We start from the raw sequence: 23619 nt of genomic DNA on the forward strand, positions 1-23619 counted from the left end.
TTCCCCACCTCAGTCATGTTCTTCTTAAAGGTTCGCATAACCACTTTTTGTGGATGCAAAATAATTGAAGTTATTTTTTAGTGTTTTTTTTATCTGCGACGTTTCGTCCTGGTTTCCCAGAACTTTTTCAAGCTTACCCTAGATACACATACAACACACAACCTAGAAGTTGTCTAGTCATAAACATATCCAGCAGTACATAACCTTTTTTTTTTACCAACTGTTAATTGTACGCCAGTTGGATGCACATTGTAGTGAAATAAAAAATTGAAATCACAAACTCCAGACTCGTTTTTAAAGACTTGACGTTTTTAAGTCCACTTTATGCACAGTAAGGCTAATCAGGACTGGCCCTACAGTTTAAAGTAGGATCCAAACCACTATGCGCCTTCATCAGGTATCGAACCCGGGACCCCTTGATTACAAGGCAACGACGCTACCACTGCATCAGTGGTTTGTTTGGCCCCTTGTTTTTAAAGAATTCGATGAGTTAGTGTATTATGTTTACGGACTGAAAGGTAAAAAGCCTGGTAAGGAAGTTGATCCCAGACATTTTTCAGCTGCAAGCATTGGTAGGCGGTCACAATAACCCCACATTGTAAAAATGTGAGTACATAAGCGTTTTAATACAACTTATTTTATATTTTATGAATAATAATTAGATTTTATATCAAAATGTGATTTCCTGACATGGTATTCACAACATATAAACTACATAACTTGGTGTAACAAGTAGAATTCTAATTTGGTAGGAAAGGTCTACAAATTAAGGTGGAAAAATCTCCAATACTTACATCATTATGAAGCTGAACGCAGGCAAGCCCATATTCATGTGCGAATGGCTTGTCAGTTGCAAATGAGCTAGGTAGAACAGCACACTTGGATGACTCCACTACTTCCCTGTTCCCATAATCAACATACAACACAGACACTTTGCCAGCAGACACCTTCTCAACACGTGCCCTGTACCATCCTCCATCAATGTATTTTGAAGCGCACAAGTCACCTGTGAACAGAATTAACAACTGTACTAAATATTGTTACCCTCTTCATGCTGGAAGCCACACACGTAGGAGTTTAAGCTATGCATCCAGTAATTTATATTATCATTGTCAGCCCTGAAACACTTTATGTAGTGCTCCATTTCTATATAAAAGTTTAATGAGATAATTTGTAGTCACTGAAAGGTATCGTTAAAACCCAGAAGTTCCCATGACTGCAATTATTAAGAAGGCTACCATTTAAAGTGGATTGCATTAATATTACCAGCTAAATTGTCCACTGCCCTGTTTTGCTTCATGCTATATGAAGTTTTAAGAATTGAAGCAAAATGCCAGCAGAGTAGTGGACATCCTGTGAATCAGCATCAGAACAATTTCATTCCTTGGAAACAAGCAGAAAGTAGGAGAGAAATTAATGAAAATAATAACGGGCAATTTATCTTGCAACTCTTATGCATCCCACTGTATTGATGCATCGGTATTGGCTGATAATGGTGGCATCGGTATCGATTGGACTTACTGATACCAGCCAATACTTTTCCAGCATTTTGATCATTATGCAAAATTCGAAGTTTCGATTGACTTTGTACCAATATTATGTGAAAAACTATTTTGTGGTTACAGAACAAATATTTTTACATGCTGATGTAATTTTTGAATACAGCAGTTAAAGCAAAATGCTGGTAAATTGATGCTTATAATTGGAATGTAATTCTCGCACTAATATTAATCAATAGTTTTAAACAACTTTTAATTCTTACAATTTTCAAGCATTGTCAGCTCAGCCCTAAAAACATTAAAACTCAACAAGCTAATGCTAAGCAGGTGAATCGTAGCCATAATAAATAGATAGCATATCATTCCATTTAATGTCTTCAAATCTACTCCCCTCCCCCACAAGGTAGGTCCATTTTCAGTGGATGTACTGCATCAATGAATGGAAATTCATACGGTGAGTCACATAATTATTCGGACAGATAAGGTTTCTGAATATTTACTAACGTAGTCGTGATACAATACGATGATAAATGTTTAATATTTATTTAACAAATAAAACTCAATATGAGCACACACTTAATTATCTTCAATTATGTTTAATATAATATATTAGTAAAATATTTTCATTAAACAAAACAAACATTTTTTGTGGGTTAAACAAAATTATTCGGACACATGGAAGGAGAAACACGAAAACACGCTTGAAAAGCAACGAACAGAAATGTCAGTATCTGGTAGGCATCCCTTTCATTTTTAACACCTCGGATAAACGATTTGGCATACTTTCTACCAATTTTCTGGTGTACACTGGCGATATGTTGGCCTATTCATGTTGAAGTCTCTCCTTGAGGTCTGCCTTCGAGGTTATAGGTGTTTTCCTCACTTCTTTTTCCAACTTACACCAGAGAGAGGTGCTCAATGACGTTCAAGTCTGGAGACTGCGGTGGAGGATGGAGCACTTTTGGGCAGTTGTACAATAACCATTCTTGTACTACGCAGGAAGTGTTCTTCGGGTCATTATCTTGATAAAACATAAAGTTACAAAGAATGCCCATCATTTCAGCACTAGTCTTTAGATTTGACTTCAGAATGTCAAGGTAACGGTACCTGTCCATTGTCTGTTCGATGAAAGCCAATTTACCAACACCTTGGGCCGACATGCAGCCCCAAACCATTACGTGACCACCCCCGTGCTTCACTGTTGCTTGCAATTTTTTCCCTCGGAGCTCCTCATTTGGTTTACGCCACACTGTTACCCTCCGATCTGACTCACAAATATTGAATTTACTCTCGTCAGTGAAAATTACCCGATTCCACCATGTCTGATCCTTTCCTAAGTGTTCCTTTGCGAACACCAGTCTTTTTGTCCTGTTTCACTTACTTACAAATGGCTTTCTCCTGGCTACACGGCCATGATAGTTTGCCCTTCTGAGCACTCTTCGTATAGTTTCAGGATGACCATGCTTTCCACACTCCTCAGCTACCTCAGCACACACCATTGGAGCACTCATCTTTGTTTTGTTTTTAAATTTTCCTCACGATTACTGTCTCTTCTCTGGGGGAAAAAATTCTTGGTCTCCCTGTATGACCGTGGGACTCGATCCTGTCTTCATCTTTAAATCGCTTAATGATATCTGCAACTGTACTTTTTTTCATTTTCAACATTGAGGCTATTGCACCGTAAGTTTTACCCTTAGCGTGGTGCCATATCACTAACTGACGTTGTTCAAATGAACTTTCCTTTCCTCTTCGCTCCATTTCTACATAGAAAATGTTCTTATATCACAACTTCGTAAAACAAAACGCGATCGTAATTGCTACAGAAACCTACAGGAAACCAGAGTTAATATATATGAACAGAGTATCAATCAATTCGTAAATCGAAATTGTCACTGTATCGCAAACTTACGTTAACATTTACTGTGTGTCCGAATAATTTTGTGGCACTATTTTTGCAACGGTAGGGATTCATCCTTCGTTATATTGTTGCTGATGTTCGTTTTTCAACTTTTTATCGTCCAATTTTGTGCTAAACATGACATTTTTTAAACGAAAATCAACTTCAACGCTGTACACAGATTTCACTCCCTTCCCACTCTTAAACGTTAGAAATTTACTGCGTGTCCGAATAATTATGTGACTCACTGTATGTTATATTCTCAATTGTTAACCATCGTAACGCAATGCTAATACTGCATTGGGATCGAACTAGAGACCTTTAGATTGTGGTGATGTAGTTATTCATCTTTCAGATGTTATCACTTGCTTGGCCTGAATGTGATATGTGTGACAGGTTGCATTTAAAGGAATGGCAAAACAATTCACATGTACAGTAATTGAATTTCTGTACTCCCCATGACTGAACCGATATGGATTTGTCTAGAAAAGGATATTATTTGTCTCTCAATTAGATGAAGGTTATTTCCACATTTGTTCTCTCAATTGTCACATGTCTGACCTCCCTGTCAGAATTCACTCTGTTCAAGCACCACTGTCCAATAATCGTTCCACACTTCCATTCTCTCTCACCATCCGCGATCTTTACTCTTGTCTCCTATCCTCGCCAACTGTCAACTCCCTTTGAATTCCAATGCTCATTCCATACCCGTCTCCCAAGTCAATAACCTAACGTTTGCCTAATTGTTTATTCTGCATTCCTTTCTGTTTCCTGGTATGCTAAGAATGACGGAAGACATGTCCCTTCTACCCAATACCTTGGGTAAGATATGCCATTCACCAGGGTTGACGGGTGATCAAGATAAAAGTACAGGACAAAATTGCAATCCCAAGTTAAAAATAAGGAACAAAATTTAAAAAAACAATTCTAAAACTAAAACATTCTACTCACCTGTTCATCCTCAGAATAGTTCTTTCTTGTGGAAAAAGCTACTAATAGATGCCGTAAATAAAGAAGATACTCTCTTATTCTTGCATTACATACCTGTGACTGCAATGTTGTAGTATTTGCAACCTGCTTTATTTTTATTACCCTATTAGCAGGGATGATGCTAAATAGCGTACAGAATTGAGAGCTGCTTTGCTTGAACGCATAATGCTCGAATAGGTAAAACAAGCGGTATATACTTGTAGCTCAGTAGTCATAGGTGCCGACTCCATGGGGCTTAGGGGGGCTCGAGGCCCCCCCCAATGTTAATGATGTGGGGGCAGAGACCCCCAAATAATTTTGCTTCTGAGGATTTAATGTATTATTTTTCTTCTCTTGTAAAGTTTACTCTAAATTGTGCCACCTGAACTTAACTTTAAATACACATTTGAAATGTTCTAGACCATCAACTTTGGGGGGGATGGGGAGGCTATAACCGGAGACAGCAAAACACACGACTTATTACTATGTACTAAGTATATAATTTTTATTTACTATTATACATATATTAATCAGAGACATAATGAATTTAGCCAACGACTTGTTAAAGACTGTTTGGGAATCCCCTAAAAGAATGCAAATATTTAGGAATATTACTGATGTGAATGAGACTGCGACCACTTTGCCCTCGTCGGTGGACATTGAGAGTCTCCGGTATGCAACAGATCTTAAGGAACTATGAAAACCTTCTCAATTTTCTTGAGAAATTTTCTAAAGAAGATTCTACTGAAGCAGCATTAAAATGTGCTGGATACCTGGAGACAATGCTTCACTTCAAGTCATTTTTCTTTCTCTCCCTCTAAATGCCATGTGATGGGTCCAATAGAAGAGGTAAACTGTAAGATTCAGTCTCCACGCATTGGTGCTACAGAGGAGTCATTCCATGCCAAATCAACACAGCACCCAACCTGACCATCTCTGATTTTCATGAAATTTGGAGAGTTGAAACTATGCATGGAACTTAGTAACTATGAAAATTTTTAGTTTCGTTTGTCTTGTAATTGTTGAATTATTCAAGGTAAAAGTTAGCAGAAATTGCCAATTTTGAGCCTGCTTAGCGATACTAAATATACTGTAACTCCACCCCTATTTCGCCTAGGAAGCTCAAATAAAACTTATTGTACTCAGAATTGAACAAGCTTTCCAGTGATATATAACAAGCCTACCGTTGGATAAAAATATAATTTTGTCACATGACCTTTGAAAAAAATATATTTGGTCCCTCATGCCATACTATAAAACATATCAAAAAAATCATTCTGGGACTGCAATGGGATCAGAAGATACAAAATAATATGTGTAACTATGTGACTGATAAAAGCCTCATTACATGAACTATGACGAGTCAAAAGTCTTTTAACACCCACTACAAAATGTAAAGGAGTTATCCTGGTCATGAAATAAATAGGTTAGGCACAGGGAGATCCGTAACTGTTTGTGTCAAGCGCAGGTCCGGCATATTGTTGACTGCCATATTGAATTCAACGCAAAAATTTCAAAGGAAAGGGGGTGATGTGATATATCAAATCAGGCTAGAATTTCACGAGAAATGAAGCAGCGAAGGTTTTTCCAACATATATTTAGCCAGGAAAAAGTTATACGCATATCTTTCACTTACGATATATGCACATTATAATGTTGTCAATATTCCTGTGAGCACACTTGTTGATGTCTCTCACTCACATAGAACATTTGGCAATGTAGCAGGTGCAACATCATCGCAAGCAGCAACTATGCCTTCTCTCAGATGGTCAATATCACAGACTTTTAGTCCATGCACCATTCTCTTCAAATGTTTCTGAAGGTAAAAGTCCTCCTAAGATCTGGGGAATGTGCAGGCCTTTTAATAGATCCCTGTCTGCCCATCAATCTACCTAGAAATTTACCATGAAGAAATTGCCAAAATGTCCATAGTGTGATCAGACACTGTCCTATTTCAAAACTCTGGAAAAGTGCCATATCTAGGGTGACCAGACACATACATTCAAAAAAGAGGATAGAGCATGGCGAAAAAGGAGGACAAAGTCATAAAGAAGAGGACACCGCAAAAAATGGCTATACTTTTGCCATTAATCATAATTTAATCAATATACAAAAATCTTACCAACATTTTGCTCACAGATACTTTTCAGAAGATCTCTCACCTTTTAGCAAAGAAAGCAATCTCCTAATCTGTTATTTAACAAATGACAAAGAATATATATAATTTGAAGCACAGAATTTTACTTCTTTTCTAATTCTTGGATATTAGGCTGAAATATCTCTGGTCTGGGTTCTTTGTGAGTGTCCTTCATCAAAATCATCATAGCATCGCTCATAACCATCTTCGCGATTAGCCAAAAGTGGCAGAAGAGCGAAGTAAAATAAACCAAATCAATCAACCGAAAAGGAACTGCACAAACTACATGCGTTCCAGCAGTCTCAGCACTTAATACTAATGACTGGGGTCCGCAAATTTGCCTATGTGCCTTTTTTATTCCTTTGTAGTAAAACATAGGCTTTCATGTTTAAACATTAAAGTTCGTTTCATGGAGTTTCTATTCCGAAAACACATTTTTTATAGTGCCTATAAATTCCTATTTTGATGGTTAGTGCCTATTTTGCTTAATCGTGGCAAAAAATGGAGATTCTGCAATTTTTGCATACTTAATCTTTTTTATGTACTTTTGGCTTTCCCTTTATTGAAAGATATAAGGCTTTGTTGATGTTGAACCGACTGAAATCTGGAATTTGCCAGATTTGATGGTCTATATTGGAACATTGTTTTTATATATTTTTTGTTACAATGGTGCAAATTGTTTTAAATATTTTTTTGTGTTACAATGGTGCAAATTGTTTTTAATCGTTTGTTCAAATTCGCACAGTCATTAGCACAAGCTCTTTTTGTGAGAATTACTTTTACTGACAATTCCTTGCAAATGTGAATTTCAATCAAAAGAGTACTATAGCATGTTAATTGTTAGCGCACTTTTATTTATAAACTGAAGTGCTAATACAGTATAACTGCATTGTAAGAAGAAAATTTAAATAAGTTCATATCCATTGCCTACTTTAATATTTTTTTTTTTAATTTTTGGGTGCCTTTTCTTAGTTTATGGTGCCTTTTAAGTGCCTATTTTCATCATTTTGGAGCCTATTTCAGGGGGTTTTAGTGCCTTAAATATGCATCCTACTAATGACTCAGTCGGGAAAATAATCGTGTTGAGCTCCCAGATGCTTGGTGAGCATTGCTCGAATACTTAACGTGCCCCGAGTGAAGCATTCTCTATGCAGCACATTTGCTATGGTCAATGTTGTACTCTTTCCGAAAAAGGAGGACATTTACAGATTTCTAGAAAATCTGCCCGGACCCTGGACAGACACCGGATAAAAGAGGATGTCTGGTCACCCTAGCCATACCCCGTAAGCAAGGATGAAAAACCTGTTCACTTAACACATCCAAGAAGCCCTCACCATTTAAGGTTCCGTTGTTTAATATGGACCAATCATTTCTGTTCTCCATATACTATACCACATCATTAGCTTACCAGCAATAACCATTTGGCTGAGATCTGTCTACTGTAGATTATCAAATCACAGCCTCGTCACTGAAGAATTTTTCATTCCAAAGGAAGTGTCACATAACCGTTTGAGATACTTTTCTTAATATTCTTCACTATTCAACTATTTGGTGGATGTCGCTGATTAAAGTCATATGCAATGGTGCGTATACTTTTTCCTCTCCCGAGATGTCAGCGTGATCTACATGAGTTCCTAACACGTTAGGAGCATTCTAATGCTTTGTTTTTAACACCTCGAAAAGGAGAATGGTTACAAGCATGCAGCAATAAATTTTTGCTGGCTAGAGGCAAGTTGGAAAAACCTTTGTTGCTTCATTTCTCGTGAAATTATAGCCTGATTTGATATATCACATCACCCCCTTTCCTTTGAAATTTTTGCGTTGAATTCAATATGGCAGTCAACAATATGCCGGACCTGCGCTTGACACACACAGCTACGGATCTCCCTGTGCCTAACCTATTTATTTCATGACCAGGATAACTCCTTTACATTTTGTAGTGGGTGTTAAAAGACTTTTGACTCGTCATAGTTCATGTAATGAGGCTTTTATCAGTCACATAGTTACACATATTATTTTGTATCTTCTGATCCCATTGCAGTCCCAGAATGATTTTTTTGATATGTTTTATAGTATGGCATGAGGGACCAAATATATTTTTTTCACGATTTTTGGTGATGACATGTTTTGAGATATTCAAGGTCAAAAGTCAAGGTCACGTGACAAAATTATATTTTTATCGAAAGGTGGGCTTGTTATATATCACTGGAAAGCTTGTTCAATTCCCTGTACAGTAAGTTTTATTTGAGCTTCCTAGGCAAAATAGGGGCGGAGTTACAGTATATTTAGTATCGCTAAGCAGGCTCAAAATGGGCAATTTCTGCTAACTTTGACCTTGAATAATTCAACAATTACAAGACAAACCAAACTAAAAATTTTCATAGTTACTAAGTTCCATGCATAGTTTCAACTCCCCAAATTTCATGAAAATCGGAGATGGTCAAGTTGGAAATTGCATATATCTGTGTTGATTTGGCATGGAATGACTCAGAAGTGGAATCAAAACTAAAATATTTGACTGACATCTTTCAAGAAAAGCGAATGGGTTTTGAGCAGTTCTGGCAGAAATGCACAGAGGGCAAACCCAGCCGCGTTGATGAGCCAGAATTGCCCCAGAAACGCCCAAGAGACTTGAAAATCCTGATGCTGCCAAACATCACAAGTTCTACACTCCAAAATAGTATTATAAATCAATATACACTGACGTGCGTGACACAGCAAAATCATGTGTTAAACAAGAGCATGAATCTACAGGACTACAAAAAGTAACAGCCGTAGAGAAAGAATACATCTCAGCTGTGAGCAGTTGCACAACAAACATTCAGCAAACGCGAGAATTCTTTTGCCAAGATTTGGATGCCGATAGGCTCTCTTTACACATGTCCATGCTTAATGATATCACCGAACAGAAGGAAGTGCTTCTAGCTACCATGCGCGACATAAGGAAGTTTCTTTTGGAAGACAGCACCCTCCAGGAGCCAAATTCATGATGATCCTCCGCACTGTGCCAGTGACGACAGCCACAGCCGAAAGGTCATTCAGTGCTATTAGCCGAATAAGGACATATTTGAGATCTACAATGTGGCAGAAGAGACTAAGCAGCTTAGCAATACTCCACATACATCAAACTGTGCTTGATAATTTGGACCTGAGACTGCTCGTTAATGAGTTCATAAAAAAATAACCCACTGCGTAGAGCAACTTTTGCTTTATTTTTAAATCATGTTCATATGTTTTTGTTGTGTATGTCACTTTATATCTTAGTGTACATGCTATTTTTTTATTATTGCAAAATTAAATTTAAAAAGTAAAATATTGTAGCAAGAACAAAAAAGTAAAACTATTTTCCTGCGATTTGTGTTAGCATTTATGTAAATAATTAAATAAAACTGTTAAATATTCGTTATTTTATGGGTTATTTGCAACCCATCACATGTCTGTTGCAGACATTAAAACACACCCATGCCCTGGCCGAGACTCGAACCCGAGACCTCTGGATCAAAGCAAGTTGAGTAGACCACCCAACATGCTCGGTTACCGAGGCCGGCATAAAACTGTTAGGTTGGTCTCTTAACGTAAATACATACTTTTCAATAAAAATGTTAATTGTTATCTAAGAAACAAATGAGCAGACACAAAAAACATAAAGATACTTTGAAACATTTTCTAAACGTTTTTCATGTTACATTTCATTTGCATGAGGAATATAATAGCTGCTTAAAAACTGCTATACGAAGACGTAATTTTTAATTTTAAAAAAGGGAGGGAGTGAGTCATTTATTAATTTATTTCAGTGATCAGAGCCCTCCCAATAATTTTGACAAGTCGGCGCCCCTGTCAGTAGTACACATATAACTGTGACGATTATGTCGCATACTTTCAAAGTATGTCACTTAACTTTCTGCATAGACATCGTTCTTACAATCAGCAAAAAGTTATACATTTAATTTTGTTTGTTATATTTTGCAACATGCACATCTGAATATTTTGTTAAAAGGCTAGTCAGACTTTGAAATATATAATTAACTTACGGAGTAATATCCTGAAAATCTCCATTTTTATGTCAATATTACTTATTTTTTATTAATTCAGATGATTTTGCATACAATAAAGGTGCTTACGGTAGTTTATTTTCATTCTAAATTCAGTTTAGGATTACCGCAAGTGTTGCAAACACTTGTTAAAAAAAAGATTCGTAAAAATCGTGATTTCATACTCGATGAGTTTTAGAAGATATTGGTGTTCTAGCATATATAAATTAAATGCATATTGGTTTATGCTACAAATTAATTTTTTTATTGTTAAAAACTGGCATTACAAGCAGTTATTTTAAAGTTAACAGCCAAAAATTATTTTTATAACACAAAAGATCCAGGCAATAGTCTGTGCATAGGTTTTTCAAGGTGCAGGACCTGGCACGCCTGTGATCAAGAGTGAAAAAAGGTTGGCAAATATGGCGGTGAAATAGCAGAAAGGCTTTTGACATTTAATGTCTTTTGAGGCCTAATCTAACATAAAAAAAAATGTTGTAAAGTTTGGAAAATCGACACAAGATCAAATCTTGTACTATGTAAATGTAATAATTCATGATGGTAAAAAAAAAAAGGTAAAGTGCTGTGCTTAGCACCATGCCATGAAGGCATACAGGGGGTGTGGGGGGTAACGCCTCACACTTTCTTGATCCGGTCTTGTGTGCGGGTGATGTGATCAGCATCACGCCCCTGACCGGCTTTATCCCCCAGGTACCCACGTCATTCGATGCTGGGTGGGTGCCGGGGCCGCTTCCAACGTTGGAACGTTAGAAAAGTTCCCGGATTTGAACCGGCCGGGTATCGAACCCGGGACCTTGAGCATGGTAGTCAGACACGTTACCGAATGAGCCACCGTGGCATGATGCAGTCTGAAATGTGTAGGAAATGGTAAAGTGTCATCTTGGAACTTTGGTTCATGTTTTGGTAAAGAATGTGGCTGCCTGATATGTACAGGAAGAATATCGGCAATCATCGGGTTGATACTCATATCTAATTTTTGAAAATCAATTAAATGAGTGATCTTTGAACTTTCACCATTTAATAATAATAATCCGTCGCGCAACAGCCCATGAAGGGCCTAGGCGTACCTACCGACTGCCGGTCTCCCTCCCACGCTTTCATTCGTCACCTCTAAGCGTGGAGATCTTCAACCGGTATTGGAATAGTCGGGGGGTCGGCCCGACGTATCCCCAGCCGTTATAGTAGGTCTCCGTGACCGGATTACGCTCACTCACTCGGAGCTCCCCAATTTCCTCACGATGGTGGGTTGCCACTGGCCCTATATGTAGGCCGAATAAATTCCGACCAGAGCCTGAAAGTATATGGAAAAATAAGCCAAGTTTAACATGGATGATTATCATTATTTATTAACATTAATCTGATGCAAATTATAGATTTTATTGAACTTTGACAAATAGATCGATGTTGTGGATCTTGATTAGCTGATTGTAACTTTTGCATAGTATATGGATTTTGGAAAATATGTAATAATAATTCATCAAGTTGTCACAGTAATATGATTTAAATGTACTTTTGAGTTAGGGATCCATCCTGAATAATTTCACAAATATTTACCAACACACATGAATTTCTGTATGTTAAAACCTTGAAGAGATTTTTAAACATTAATTCTTTATTCATACAAGTAATTTTTTATTGAATGGCATGAGAAAAACAAAGATTGGTACATACGTTTCTACATAATTTCTGACCGATGTTGAATTAAATACAACAGTTTTAACTATAATATTTTGATAAATACGGATAAACTATAGTCGTTTTCACGTTCAGAAGACACAATGGGCTCTTATGGACAATGCTTTTCTTATGGGAAATAAGAGTGCGCTGTTGTGAAATTTCTCGGTTTACAAATTTAGCTTACGTAAAATCGATACCTGCAGTTTTGCAGGAAATTTTGTAGAGAATACGATGGCGAGCACAAAAAAATTGGTAAGTTGTTTACATATTTTTAGATAAATTAAAAACTCAAATTTTCTGTGAAAACAAAATTTTTACATTGTTTTCATTCCTAACGTTGAAACATGCCGTAAAATTGAAGCATTCATTATGAAAAAAATTGACGCAGTTTTCTAATTGTCATAGGTGATGGTGGTGCTCAGAATTTATCAATACTTTAAAGCATATTCGCATTAAAAAATATTCAAATAAGGTATGTGGAGATTTTTTATTTTCGTGCAGTAGGAAATGTCGCAGGCCTTTTTTTGTTCTGTAATTCCAAGTAAAAACTTCCAGCGACAAAGTTGTGAAGAAAATAATGAAATTATTTTTTATAACAACTCAAAGGTTCCCAGAAATATTACTTCCATGCATTTGGAGTTTCTTTTTAACCCGAACCGCGCGCGAAGTAAGGAGACGTTGTCTGGCCATCTTGAGCCGACTCACTGCAGCATTCCGGCTAATCACCACCAAGTTTGAGCTGTTATTTTATTTCCATTCAGTAAAAATATTAACTTCATTCAATTTGTTATAATAGAATTGCAATTACTTTAATTTAATAATTGACAATTATTTCCAATGCTGCTGTTGTGAGCAACATTAGTGCTGTCGCAAATACACGTTGTTTTTGTTTACATTACTGTCGACATTAATACTGAAATGAAGATCACCTTTCAGTTTCCAACGTACACATAAATTCATAGACAATAATGAATTTATATATTATATATATATATATATATATATATATATATATATATATATATATATATATATATATGCACTAATGATGAAGGAGACAGTAAACACTTACCACACGAAGAGAAATTATTCTATATTTCGCAATCTATGTCGCATAGTGTTTATCCACCCTTCTGGCACCTTTTCTGATCCTATTCCTTTGTTATATATATATCTCAATGTTATTCTATGAAATAATTACAGAGAAAGGCGAATGAATATTAAATGTGCCTGTGTATTAAATTAAATCTAATGGGAAAATGACATGCTAAAGAACTGTAATGTTCACAGTATAATATTAATATTAATAATAATTACATATAATTATCATTATATATAAAATATGTAACACCTACATTGTGAAGGAAGCTCATCATTTCCCGGTGACATGAGCTAGCTCTGTATTGGCAACACTGTACGGTTTCTCCATAAGCGCCGTTGTGTCTACTGAACGTGAAAACGACTTTAGTACTCACTTTTATCCTCGAAGCTGTTTTTTTCTTGTTTTTCAATTAATTTCAGCTTCGCGGATAAAAGTGAGTACTAGTTTCTCCGTATTTATATACTACTGTGTCGCTCTTTTCCCAATTATGAATATAATACTTTGGTGAATAACACATGCTACAATGGCTTAATTGTCATGCTACCTATCGTGTGTAATATATTTGAGGCAAACTCTTTGAGCATACCTGTGATCTTAGTGGAAATATAAATAACATCTCTTTTATTAAAATGTCCTCCTTCGTAGCCGAGCAGGTTAAGGCGTTCACTCGTCTTGAGATCGTTTGCTGCGGGACGGCATAGGTTCGAATCCGGCTCTGGTCGGAATTTATTCGGCCTACGTATAGGGCCGGTGGCAACCCACCATCATGAGGAAATTTGGGAGCTTCGAATGAGTAAGCGTAATCCGGTCCCGGAAACCTACTATAACGGCTGGGGATACGTTGGGCTGACCTCCCGACTATTCCAATACTGGTTGCAGATCTCCACACTTAGAGGTGACAAAGAAAAGCATGGGAGGGAGACCGGCAGTTTGTACGTAAGCCAAGGCCCTTCAGGGCTGTTGTGCAAAGGATTATTATTATTTATTAAATTAATAGTGTTTCACAAAATCACAGGGAACTGCTGTCTTACAGATAGATTTATTGAGATGTCATAATAAGTCTCTGTAGATGTCTTCATATAGCCATCATTTGTCTGTGGTAGTGGGTCCTCAAATATGGATCATAAGTGGAAGTGAAAGATGCAATGACATTGAAACTTAAGTGGACATAGTCATCATCCCATGTTAAAATGTACTTTAGTCTATTTTACATATACAGTGTCCATGATTATTGTCACATTAAAATGGTATTCCATTGTATGCGCTCGAGGGTGGGAGACTCAAGCGAAAGTGGTCCCATGCAGTACTTTTAACCCCTATCCTTTAACCACAGGTGGAAATCTTTTTCCTCCATGACTTGAGAACTATACGATCTTCTTTACAGCAAAAGACTAAGTTTACCATTCATTTTGAAACACAGAACTAACAAGAGATCCCATGCACCATACTCACTGCGAAGAAAATAGAAATAGTGCAGATATCAGTCACAAACAGGTGAGGAAGCGGAATTAGAATATTTGTCCTAAAATGTACTGCCTCTGCTGAAACAAAAGTTGATTATCAAAGGCAGTGGTTCCCAAACTTTTTTGTTTCACGGCACCCTTAAAGTTTCAAGATTTTTCCATGACGCCCAAGTCAGAATGTAGGCCTCTCTAACACTTCAGTAAGTGTGGTTAGGTTGCTTGCATTAAATTACAAATAAACACACATTTCAAATTAGAAACATTTTACATGTAAAAAGTACTAAAATATGTGTAGACTACAAGTGTCATTTCAGTGAAAATATTGGTACTTTTGCGGTGCCCCAGGGCACCCACAGCACACATTTTGGGAACCACTGACCTAAGGCATTGAAAAACAGCCAGGGAAAATGTAATTTTGAAATACAGTTCAATCGCCTTGCTGGTAAAGATTGCCATGGAACAATCGACATGTTAGTAAGGGACTATTCCTTAATATCTGGGATGCCTGGTAATCCTGCCTCTCACTTCGAAAAGCCACCAATCATCGTCAAAGCTCTTTAGAAAATTTCAAGTCCTATTCATTATTGCAATTTCGAAGCCCAGGTGTTTGACTAACTTGGAAATATGGCAACAGTTTCTCAAAGTCTGATCACACCTGATGGTGCTTTTCCAAACACAGATAGATCAACCATGAAAGTTACTGTTACTATAACAACAATGATCTTTACCTTTCTTGGGAGTGTAAGCACCAGTCAGGGGAGGGTTTGCTGTGAACTCCTGCCTCATCTTCTCCATCAGTTGCTCCAACTTAGGCCCTTGTTCCACAAACTGAGCATAGAAGTGAAGCTCTGGAGTAGCTTCAATCACCAACACTTTCTGATAGTCAACTGTTCTCTCTGTGACTTTTTCTTCTTCATCCTTCTTTTCTTCCTCCTTTTGTTCTTCATAATTGGTCCAAATCTATAAAAACATTTATGGTGTTGATTAGTCATTCTTCACTGATACAGGATACAGCATATACATACAGTTGTAGACAAAAGTACTTCCCACAGAGCTACTGGTATTGAAGCCCTATGGGGAAATACTTTTTTCCACCATTGTGCATTGCAAGAGAAAGGAATGAGGCACTGCTGCACCATGTGTGTCTTCTACATTATGCAAAGGCCTAATTTGGGTATATGCTATGTGTTGAAACATTGTACAGTGGAAACCCAATTTTACATTATCCCACATTACTCAAACTTCATGGTCCCAATATATAATATACACTCAATATTCATGATCCTATAAAATTTTCCCGCATTTTAAGTTTTTCACCTTGGTCCCCTGATAAAATTAAAATCAAGGTTCCACTGTATTACTTTTTAATGCAATATTATAGAATAATCTTTATTTATTTATTTATTTATTTATTTCACCTATAACAGAGCTTTCGCTCCAATTACAATAGGCTTACATATATACATATTTCCAACAATTAAAAAATTATAATTCCAACAATACAATACAATACAAAAACAATAGAAGAAAAAAGGAGAGCAAGACTACAATAATGGTTTCATAAAAAGACACCAGCACAGGTATTCTAGAGAACATAAATCCAAAAATGATATTCACTGAGGTAGAACAAGGTATATATCTATATACATACTGAGGCATTTATAACTATGCACGAATATACACACATACCAGCAAATTGTATTTATAAACATACCCATATACACAGAAAACATCTATAATTATTTATTATTTATTCATGATTCATGATTTTCTTCGAAGGACGGACAGGAATTGCATGAATGGCATAGCAAAATCCAAGTCTCCACCGTTTCTGACTATTTCATTATGTTTAATACATATTCTTAGAATGGGGGAATTCTGGTGTTCAGTTGAGTTGGATTTACTGTAATAAAAAGGCTGCCTGAACCGCAACATGTCCTTCTTAGCATTAAATTTTAATGATTGGAGGAGACTTGGACTGTCAACCAGCCCGTTGACTAACTTATATAAAAATAATTGATGTGATACTACTCTCCTTTCGTACAGAGGTGTAACATTGAATTCTCTGAGTAGTTGTTTATATGATACCTGATCCTGAAAAGACGATCTTTTGTGTTTTTTGTAATATAAGTAACGAACAAATTTCTTCTGAATTATTTCAATCTTTTTGCTATTACATTGAGTGTAAGGTGACCAGACTACACTTGCATATTCTAATTTGGTTCGAACAAGGCAATTAAACAGGCTTGTCAGAGCTCTTTCATTATGCATGTCTTGTGAACTTCTAATTAGAAACCCTAACGTTCTGTAAGCATCATTACAAATCTGATCAATGTGTGTTCCAAAAGATAATTTATTATTTAATGTAACTCCTAAGTCATTTATCTGATTTACTCTTTGTAATGCACGATTATTCATTGTATACTGATAAATATTGGGTTTGATTTGCCTGGAAAAAGTTATTGCAAAACATTTTGTGACATTAAAGTTTAATTTATTTTCTATGCTCCATCTTTGTGCATTTTCCAAGTCTTTTTGCAACTTATGTGCATCATTTGAATCTTTCATTACTTTATACAATTTTAAGTCATCAGCAAAAAGTAAGCATTTTGAGTATTTAAAAATTGTGGGTAGATCATTGATGTATAATAGAAAGAATAATGGTCCAAGATTGGAGCCTTGCGGTACACCAGAGCAAACTTTGTAAGTGTATGACTTAGCTTGATTGTATGTTACGAATTGCATTCGATTGCATAGGTAAGAAGATATTAACCTAAGAAAGTTATGAGAGAAACCAAACTTAGACAATTTACTTAACAATACATCGTGGTCAAGAGTATCAAAGGCTTTGGCGAAGTCCATATATATTGCATCAACAGAATTCCTATCATCAAGGGAATCGGATATACTCTGTATGAAATTGACCAAATTAGTTGAAGTAGACTTTCCAGGACAAAATCCATGTTGATCTATTGATATATAAGGTTTAACATGGTTGAATATCCTGTTATATAATATATATTCAAATATTTTTGAAGGAGCTGAGATTAGAGAAATGGGTCGGTAATTTGTAATTTCGCATGGGTCTCCCTTTTTTAGAACAGGACAAATTTTACTGATTTTCCAAAGATCAGGGAAAATTTGAGTTTTTAAAACAATATTGTAAATATAACACAAAGGGGTGCATAATAATTCGGCACAACCTTTGAATATGTATGTTGGCAATTGATCGGGACCACTGGATTTGGTTGATTTCAGTTTTTTTATGGCTTCATTGCATTCTGCGTTGGTGATTGAATCTACCACCAGCGACTGAGATACTATCATGTCAGAGGGTTCAATAATGTTATATGTTGAAGGATTTGAAGCATACACTGTTTGAAAATATTCAGCAAAACCATTAGTAATTAATACATTCGTTTCCAATCTATTACCCTTATACATCATATAAGCTAGTTTCCTATTAGTTTTTTTCTTATTTCTTATAAAATTCCAAAATGGTTTAATGTTGCTTATTAAATTGTTCTCTATTTCTGATACATATGTTTTATATGCTATATTTATCATTCTTTTTAGTTTTCTACGTAATTCAGCAAATTTAGTTTGATAGTAGTCTGAATATTTCATCTTTCTTCTGTATGTTTCTTTTTCTTTTAAGTTTCTTATTATATCAGATGTAAACCAACATGGGTAAGAACGTTTTTTACGTATTGATATTTTCGGCACATATATGTCTATCACACCATTAATTACCTTGTAAAAATAGTCTAAGGCTTCATTGGGATTCTTGTAAGTAGCTAAATTGTCCCATTTTTCATTTTCCAAGTGTTTGTACATATTGTAGAAGTCAGCCCTTGCATAATTGTATACAGTAACTGGATTTGATTTAACACTAGTAACCTTTTTGTTTAAAAAGACCTGAATATGTAGTGACGGGTGGTGGTGGTCTTCCTCAAGCAACAGGTGTAAATTTCTAGTAAGATTCATGCTATCACTTATATTTGTCAATAGTAAATCTAGGGTTTTCCCATTTTTATTTTTTACATGATTAACAGATTTAAAATTTCCCATTGATACAAAATTAGCAAGAGAAATACTAATAGGTCCACCTTCCAATAAATTATATTGATCATCTATTATCGTGGTAATATTAAAATCACCAACAATAATTACTTTAAAACTATGCCGGTTAGCAATCTCCTCAACAAATTCAAAAAAATCCTGATACTTCTTAATTGGTGATTTTGGTGGAAAATATACTGATAAAAAGAAGTAGCTTCTATGTTCAAATATAAATTTGATACATACTATTTCTACATATTCTATAGTGATTTTAAATTCCTCAACAGAATATTTGTTTGCTACAGCAACCAGGACACCTCCCCCTCCCTTATGGACCCGATCTTGGCGATAAACATTGTATCGGTTATCTATGAGCTCGCCATCATATACACCCACATTTAACCAAGTTTCTGTTAGTATGATTATATCATAATTTTCGAGGGATATACTAGAGTATAATTTGTGTAATTTTGTATTTAACCCTCTAACATTTTGGTAGTAGACAGATAGTTCATTAGTATCTGAAAAATAGTTGTCGGTTTCGGCCATACCTTTATTTCAAGTTGATGACATCATTTATTGAATTTAATATATGGACCACCGAATCATTAGTTCTCTTTCTCAACTTAACATTACCAGACCAATCAATCCACAGATATTCGTAACCTTTTTCCCTTTTAACTTTCCGTGCTTCACTGAAGGCGATTTTCCTTTGCATTGTGAGACTTTGATTTACATAAATAGGCCCCCCTATGGTGAGACCAATATCTTTACAGTTTAGATTACGTTTAACCTTTCTCCTTAGAACAAATTTGTCTTTATCAGTTCTTCTTACAAATTTAACAATAATATTGGACGCCCTTTGACCTGGATGTTTTTTGAGCCTGTGACATGCATCGATCATACCGTCATTAATTTCGATGTCAAGAGCACGACCTACATTTATAACCGTTGCTAAAACATTTTCATTTGGAACCTCTGGTACACCACAAACTTCAAGCGTATTCCTCCTGCTGTATTGATCAAGATCATCAACCTGAGTATGAAGTTTGTCAATTTGCTTTTGTAATCTCGCATTATCACTTTTGAGGTTCTCAATTGTGGTCATACAAGTTTTTATCAACTCACTTTGATTTTTCAGGAGATTAGAATTTTCATCCAATTTCTCGTGAGATAGATTTATTGATTTGCCTAGCTCATCCTCGGTTTGTTTATTAGATTTTTTCAAGTTATACAAATCATCTTTGACACTTAACAACAACTGATAAACTTCGAGTAGTGTAGGACATTGAGTTTGAACTTCCAAAGGTGTATCACTGGTTATACTACGGCGACGCTCTTGGTTACAGTCATTACAACGCCATAACTGTTCATTAGAGCGAAGAAATTTGATATCTTCTTCTGCTAGATTCACACATGCACTATGAAATAAATTTTTACAATCTCTACATTGAATTTTTAAGTTAGTGTCTTGCCGGGTAACGGGTTTTGAACATTTGCTGCATAATCCCATGATTTGTGTGGATTTTGGGATACCTGGCACAATATCTAGATTATACGGTGAATAATAATGAGTATGCTCACGTTTCTTATTATCAGTGACGGGAGTAAGAGAAGAATGGCATTACTAAACGTAGAGACAGATAGAATATACTTTGTATATCAGAAAGTAGCCATTTTGAGATCGATGCGTCATTGTTTATAACTTGCCAACACTGAGTAAGATACTGATAATTCCTTGTAGTATATTGGCAACACTGCTATCCACTTTGTTTACATTTGCATCCGACTAACACCAACTGTTTTTTGTATTTAATTACATTTCAAAGCTTAAATAAGTATATAAAGTCAATTCTTCATGATCAGTAGTACTTACTGTTAGTCGTGCACCTCAATTTCATCTCTAATAAACTATTGTTCCCATTGAATTTTCACTTAAATACGGAGCACAACTCACCATCGCACTGCTACATGACCAGGGTTGCCATCTATATCTTAACTATGTATGCATAATCTCGTCCACTTCAGTCACGAAATATCCCTCTTTGTTCTGTTTATTGTCTCTGTGAGGAGTCATGGTCGTAGGTGCATGATGGGTAAAAATAGTGTAAAGTGGTTTGGGAATTGGTCGGCTGTAGAAACCCCTAGACTTCGAGAGGACAGTCAATCTGGGTTACATAAAGTGCAGATATATGTATATGTAAAACCACTAAACAATATTGAATTATTTTTATGCTATTTTATATTTAGCAATATTAATGTGCAAATGTAATCAACTGTTAAATATATATAAAGTTATTTTCTGTTCATGAATATAGTTTCTTTCTTATTTTGGTGCTAAACAGAATGCCCTTTATGAAAATCCAGGATATGTCGCTGACACTATATACTCAATAACAACTTTTCAAGGCAGTATTTTGTGTTTTTCTCCCTCTTTACGCTAATTGCTGTAATAAGAATTAATGACTATGAAATAGTAATTAAGGGACACTCAAAGGAATACCCATGCCAGAATTCACAGCTAGAACCATCAGTGGTGAGATCACAATCCAGCACTCTATCTACATACTTAGCCACAATTTTTTTTTTTTTTTTTTTTTACTTTAAGTTAGAAATGATGCCATATACACTGATCCAGGAAATGCTAAGTTTTTTTCCCTTCATGGCCAATAAATATTTTCACAATCTAATGTATTCCTTAAGGAGGAAGAATAATGCACCAAACCAACATTCATTTTCCCATTCATGTGCTTTCGGCTTTGTTTTGAAAACAAGAATACAAATTATTTACAAGTCTCTGTATGCTTTTCTTCAGTAGCTAGATTTTAAACCAGTGATTGATTCTTCAATTAGTCATGTCCCTTTGATCACCATATGTAGCCCTCCCACCAATGGTAGGAGCAGAAGAATGTTTAGGGATATTCTGTCAGGGTTCCCACGCAAACTCCAAATCCATTTTCCCTGAGATTTCCCTGAGTTTTCCAGAATCCTCATATTTTTTCCACAGTATTGAATGCACAGTAAATGACTACTAAAATTTTACAATGGCCTCCTCCATTTCCCCTCATAGCCATACCATCCTCACCTTCTTTATTACTGTTGTTTTCTGATGCAAATAACAAAACTAGTTCAATAATAAAATAAAATTACACTTCTTTGCATGTAATTAAGAACAAAGATGACCAGTTTTCTAGAACTTTAAACAACTCTGAAACAATTTCTAACATATCTGATATAGAACATTGAAATATTTTCACACTTTTCATAGATGTTTATAAATGGATACAATATCAATTAATCTGTAATGCATACAATAATAGTTAAGACAAACAAATTATTGGAATTTTTAAAACATATAAAAATGAAGTGACAATTATTAGTACCGATTTAAAAAGGAATAATAAGTTACCGAGACTGAAATATAAAACAAAAAATGTACTTCATGTCTGATACAGCAAATTAAGAAACGTTACTTCTCAGAAGCTTCAAGCTTTTTAATTGTTCTGCAATAGCCTTTGCTTCTTCTTGCATCTTTTGTTGTTTGGCTTGTAAAGCACAGATCTCACTTGCTTTACGTTTCATTTCTTTCCTTTTGTTTTCTTTGTGATCACTTTTCTTTCTCGTCTTCTGCAATGCTTCTTCGTATCTAATACGTGCACCTGTAACACTCTGGATCATATCTTTGCTTACTTCTACATTTGACACTCCTCCTACCACTTTCACTGCATCATAAATTTGCCGAATAGCCACAACAGACTCTTCTTTCAAGTTTTCTATTAAAACCTGCTTATTTACAGAAAATCCACTTTCCATATATGCTTTGACATATGATAAAATCAAAACCAACTTAACAGTGCTCCATAACTCAGAGAAGTCATCCTTGCCCTTCATGACACCTGTAAAAAAAGAATCTAGTCCATCAGTTTTGATTGAAAAGTTACAAAACTTCTCTTTCAATTCCTTTTCACTACTGACATAGTGCAACAATGTCTTAAACTGGCGAATTACTTTATCACCAGTTACAGCCTTCATTCTCTTTCTCCTGAGAAGTTCCTGTATCAGGTCTTCCATGCGCTGAGCACATTGCTTTCGAAACCACGTCATTTGCTTCGGAACTAAACAACTAGCGGGTCTCACCAACCTGAACTTAAGGGGACTACGTTCCACAATCTTCTCTGTTGTTGGTTGCAAAAAAAATTCTGCAGCTAGTAAAAAACATAAGCTTCTCCTTTTCATTCACCTCTTTAGCTTCCAAAGCAGCTTTGGCACCAATTTCAATATCAATCTTTGTCAAAGGAATCAAGTTGTCAGAATTTCTGACATCAATTTGCATTAATTTAAAACTATTTTTTGCATTGTTCAAGATGTCTTTTTGTAAAAAAAGAAGGAAGAAAAAACTTAAAACTACTCCCTAATAAGGGAAATCAGATGAACACTGGTTAACTTTAGACATCAGGTTATCTTTATTATGCGTTTTATATATATCTTGAAATATATTTTACATCATGTAAAAGATCGAAATCGGTTAATTAAATTTTAAAAAGTGCAAAATTTATGAGGGTATACACTTGGTCACCAGCCCTGGAATCACATTTAAAAACAAGAAACAGACAAACAAATAGATATCTTCCTTACTGAAAGATAAATGCTACAAGAGCTTGGATTATCCAGACAGGAGCATATTATAATCCCTCAGTTTTGCTACATTGTGAACCATTAATCAATTACAAGATTTTCCCTGAGATTTGTATTTTTTCAAAT

The 23619-nt window shown here is 35.6% G+C and overlaps 1 protein-coding gene across 1 annotated transcript in view; it reads right to left on the minus strand.

Moving 5' to 3' along the window:
- Tudor-SN (Staphylococcal nuclease domain-containing protein 1) overlaps positions 1 to 23619 on the minus strand; it is a 128671-nt gene that overhangs the window by 14643 nt on the left and 90409 nt on the right. Inside the window, exons 14-15 of the mRNA XM_083126543.1 lie at positions 15525 to 15756; positions 795 to 1006 (exon numbers count right to left, since the gene is read on the minus strand). Coding sequence (XP_082982669.1) covers positions 795 to 1006; positions 15525 to 15756 — 444 coding nt within the window. The remainder of the gene's footprint in view (positions 1 to 794; positions 1007 to 15524; positions 15757 to 23619) is intronic.

Source organism: Lepisma saccharinum, chromosome 8 (assembly GCF_977018435.1).
Source record: "Lepisma saccharinum chromosome 8, izLepSacc3.1, whole genome shotgun sequence".
NCBI lineage: Eukaryota > Metazoa > Arthropoda > Insecta > Zygentoma > Lepismatidae > Lepisma > Lepisma saccharinum.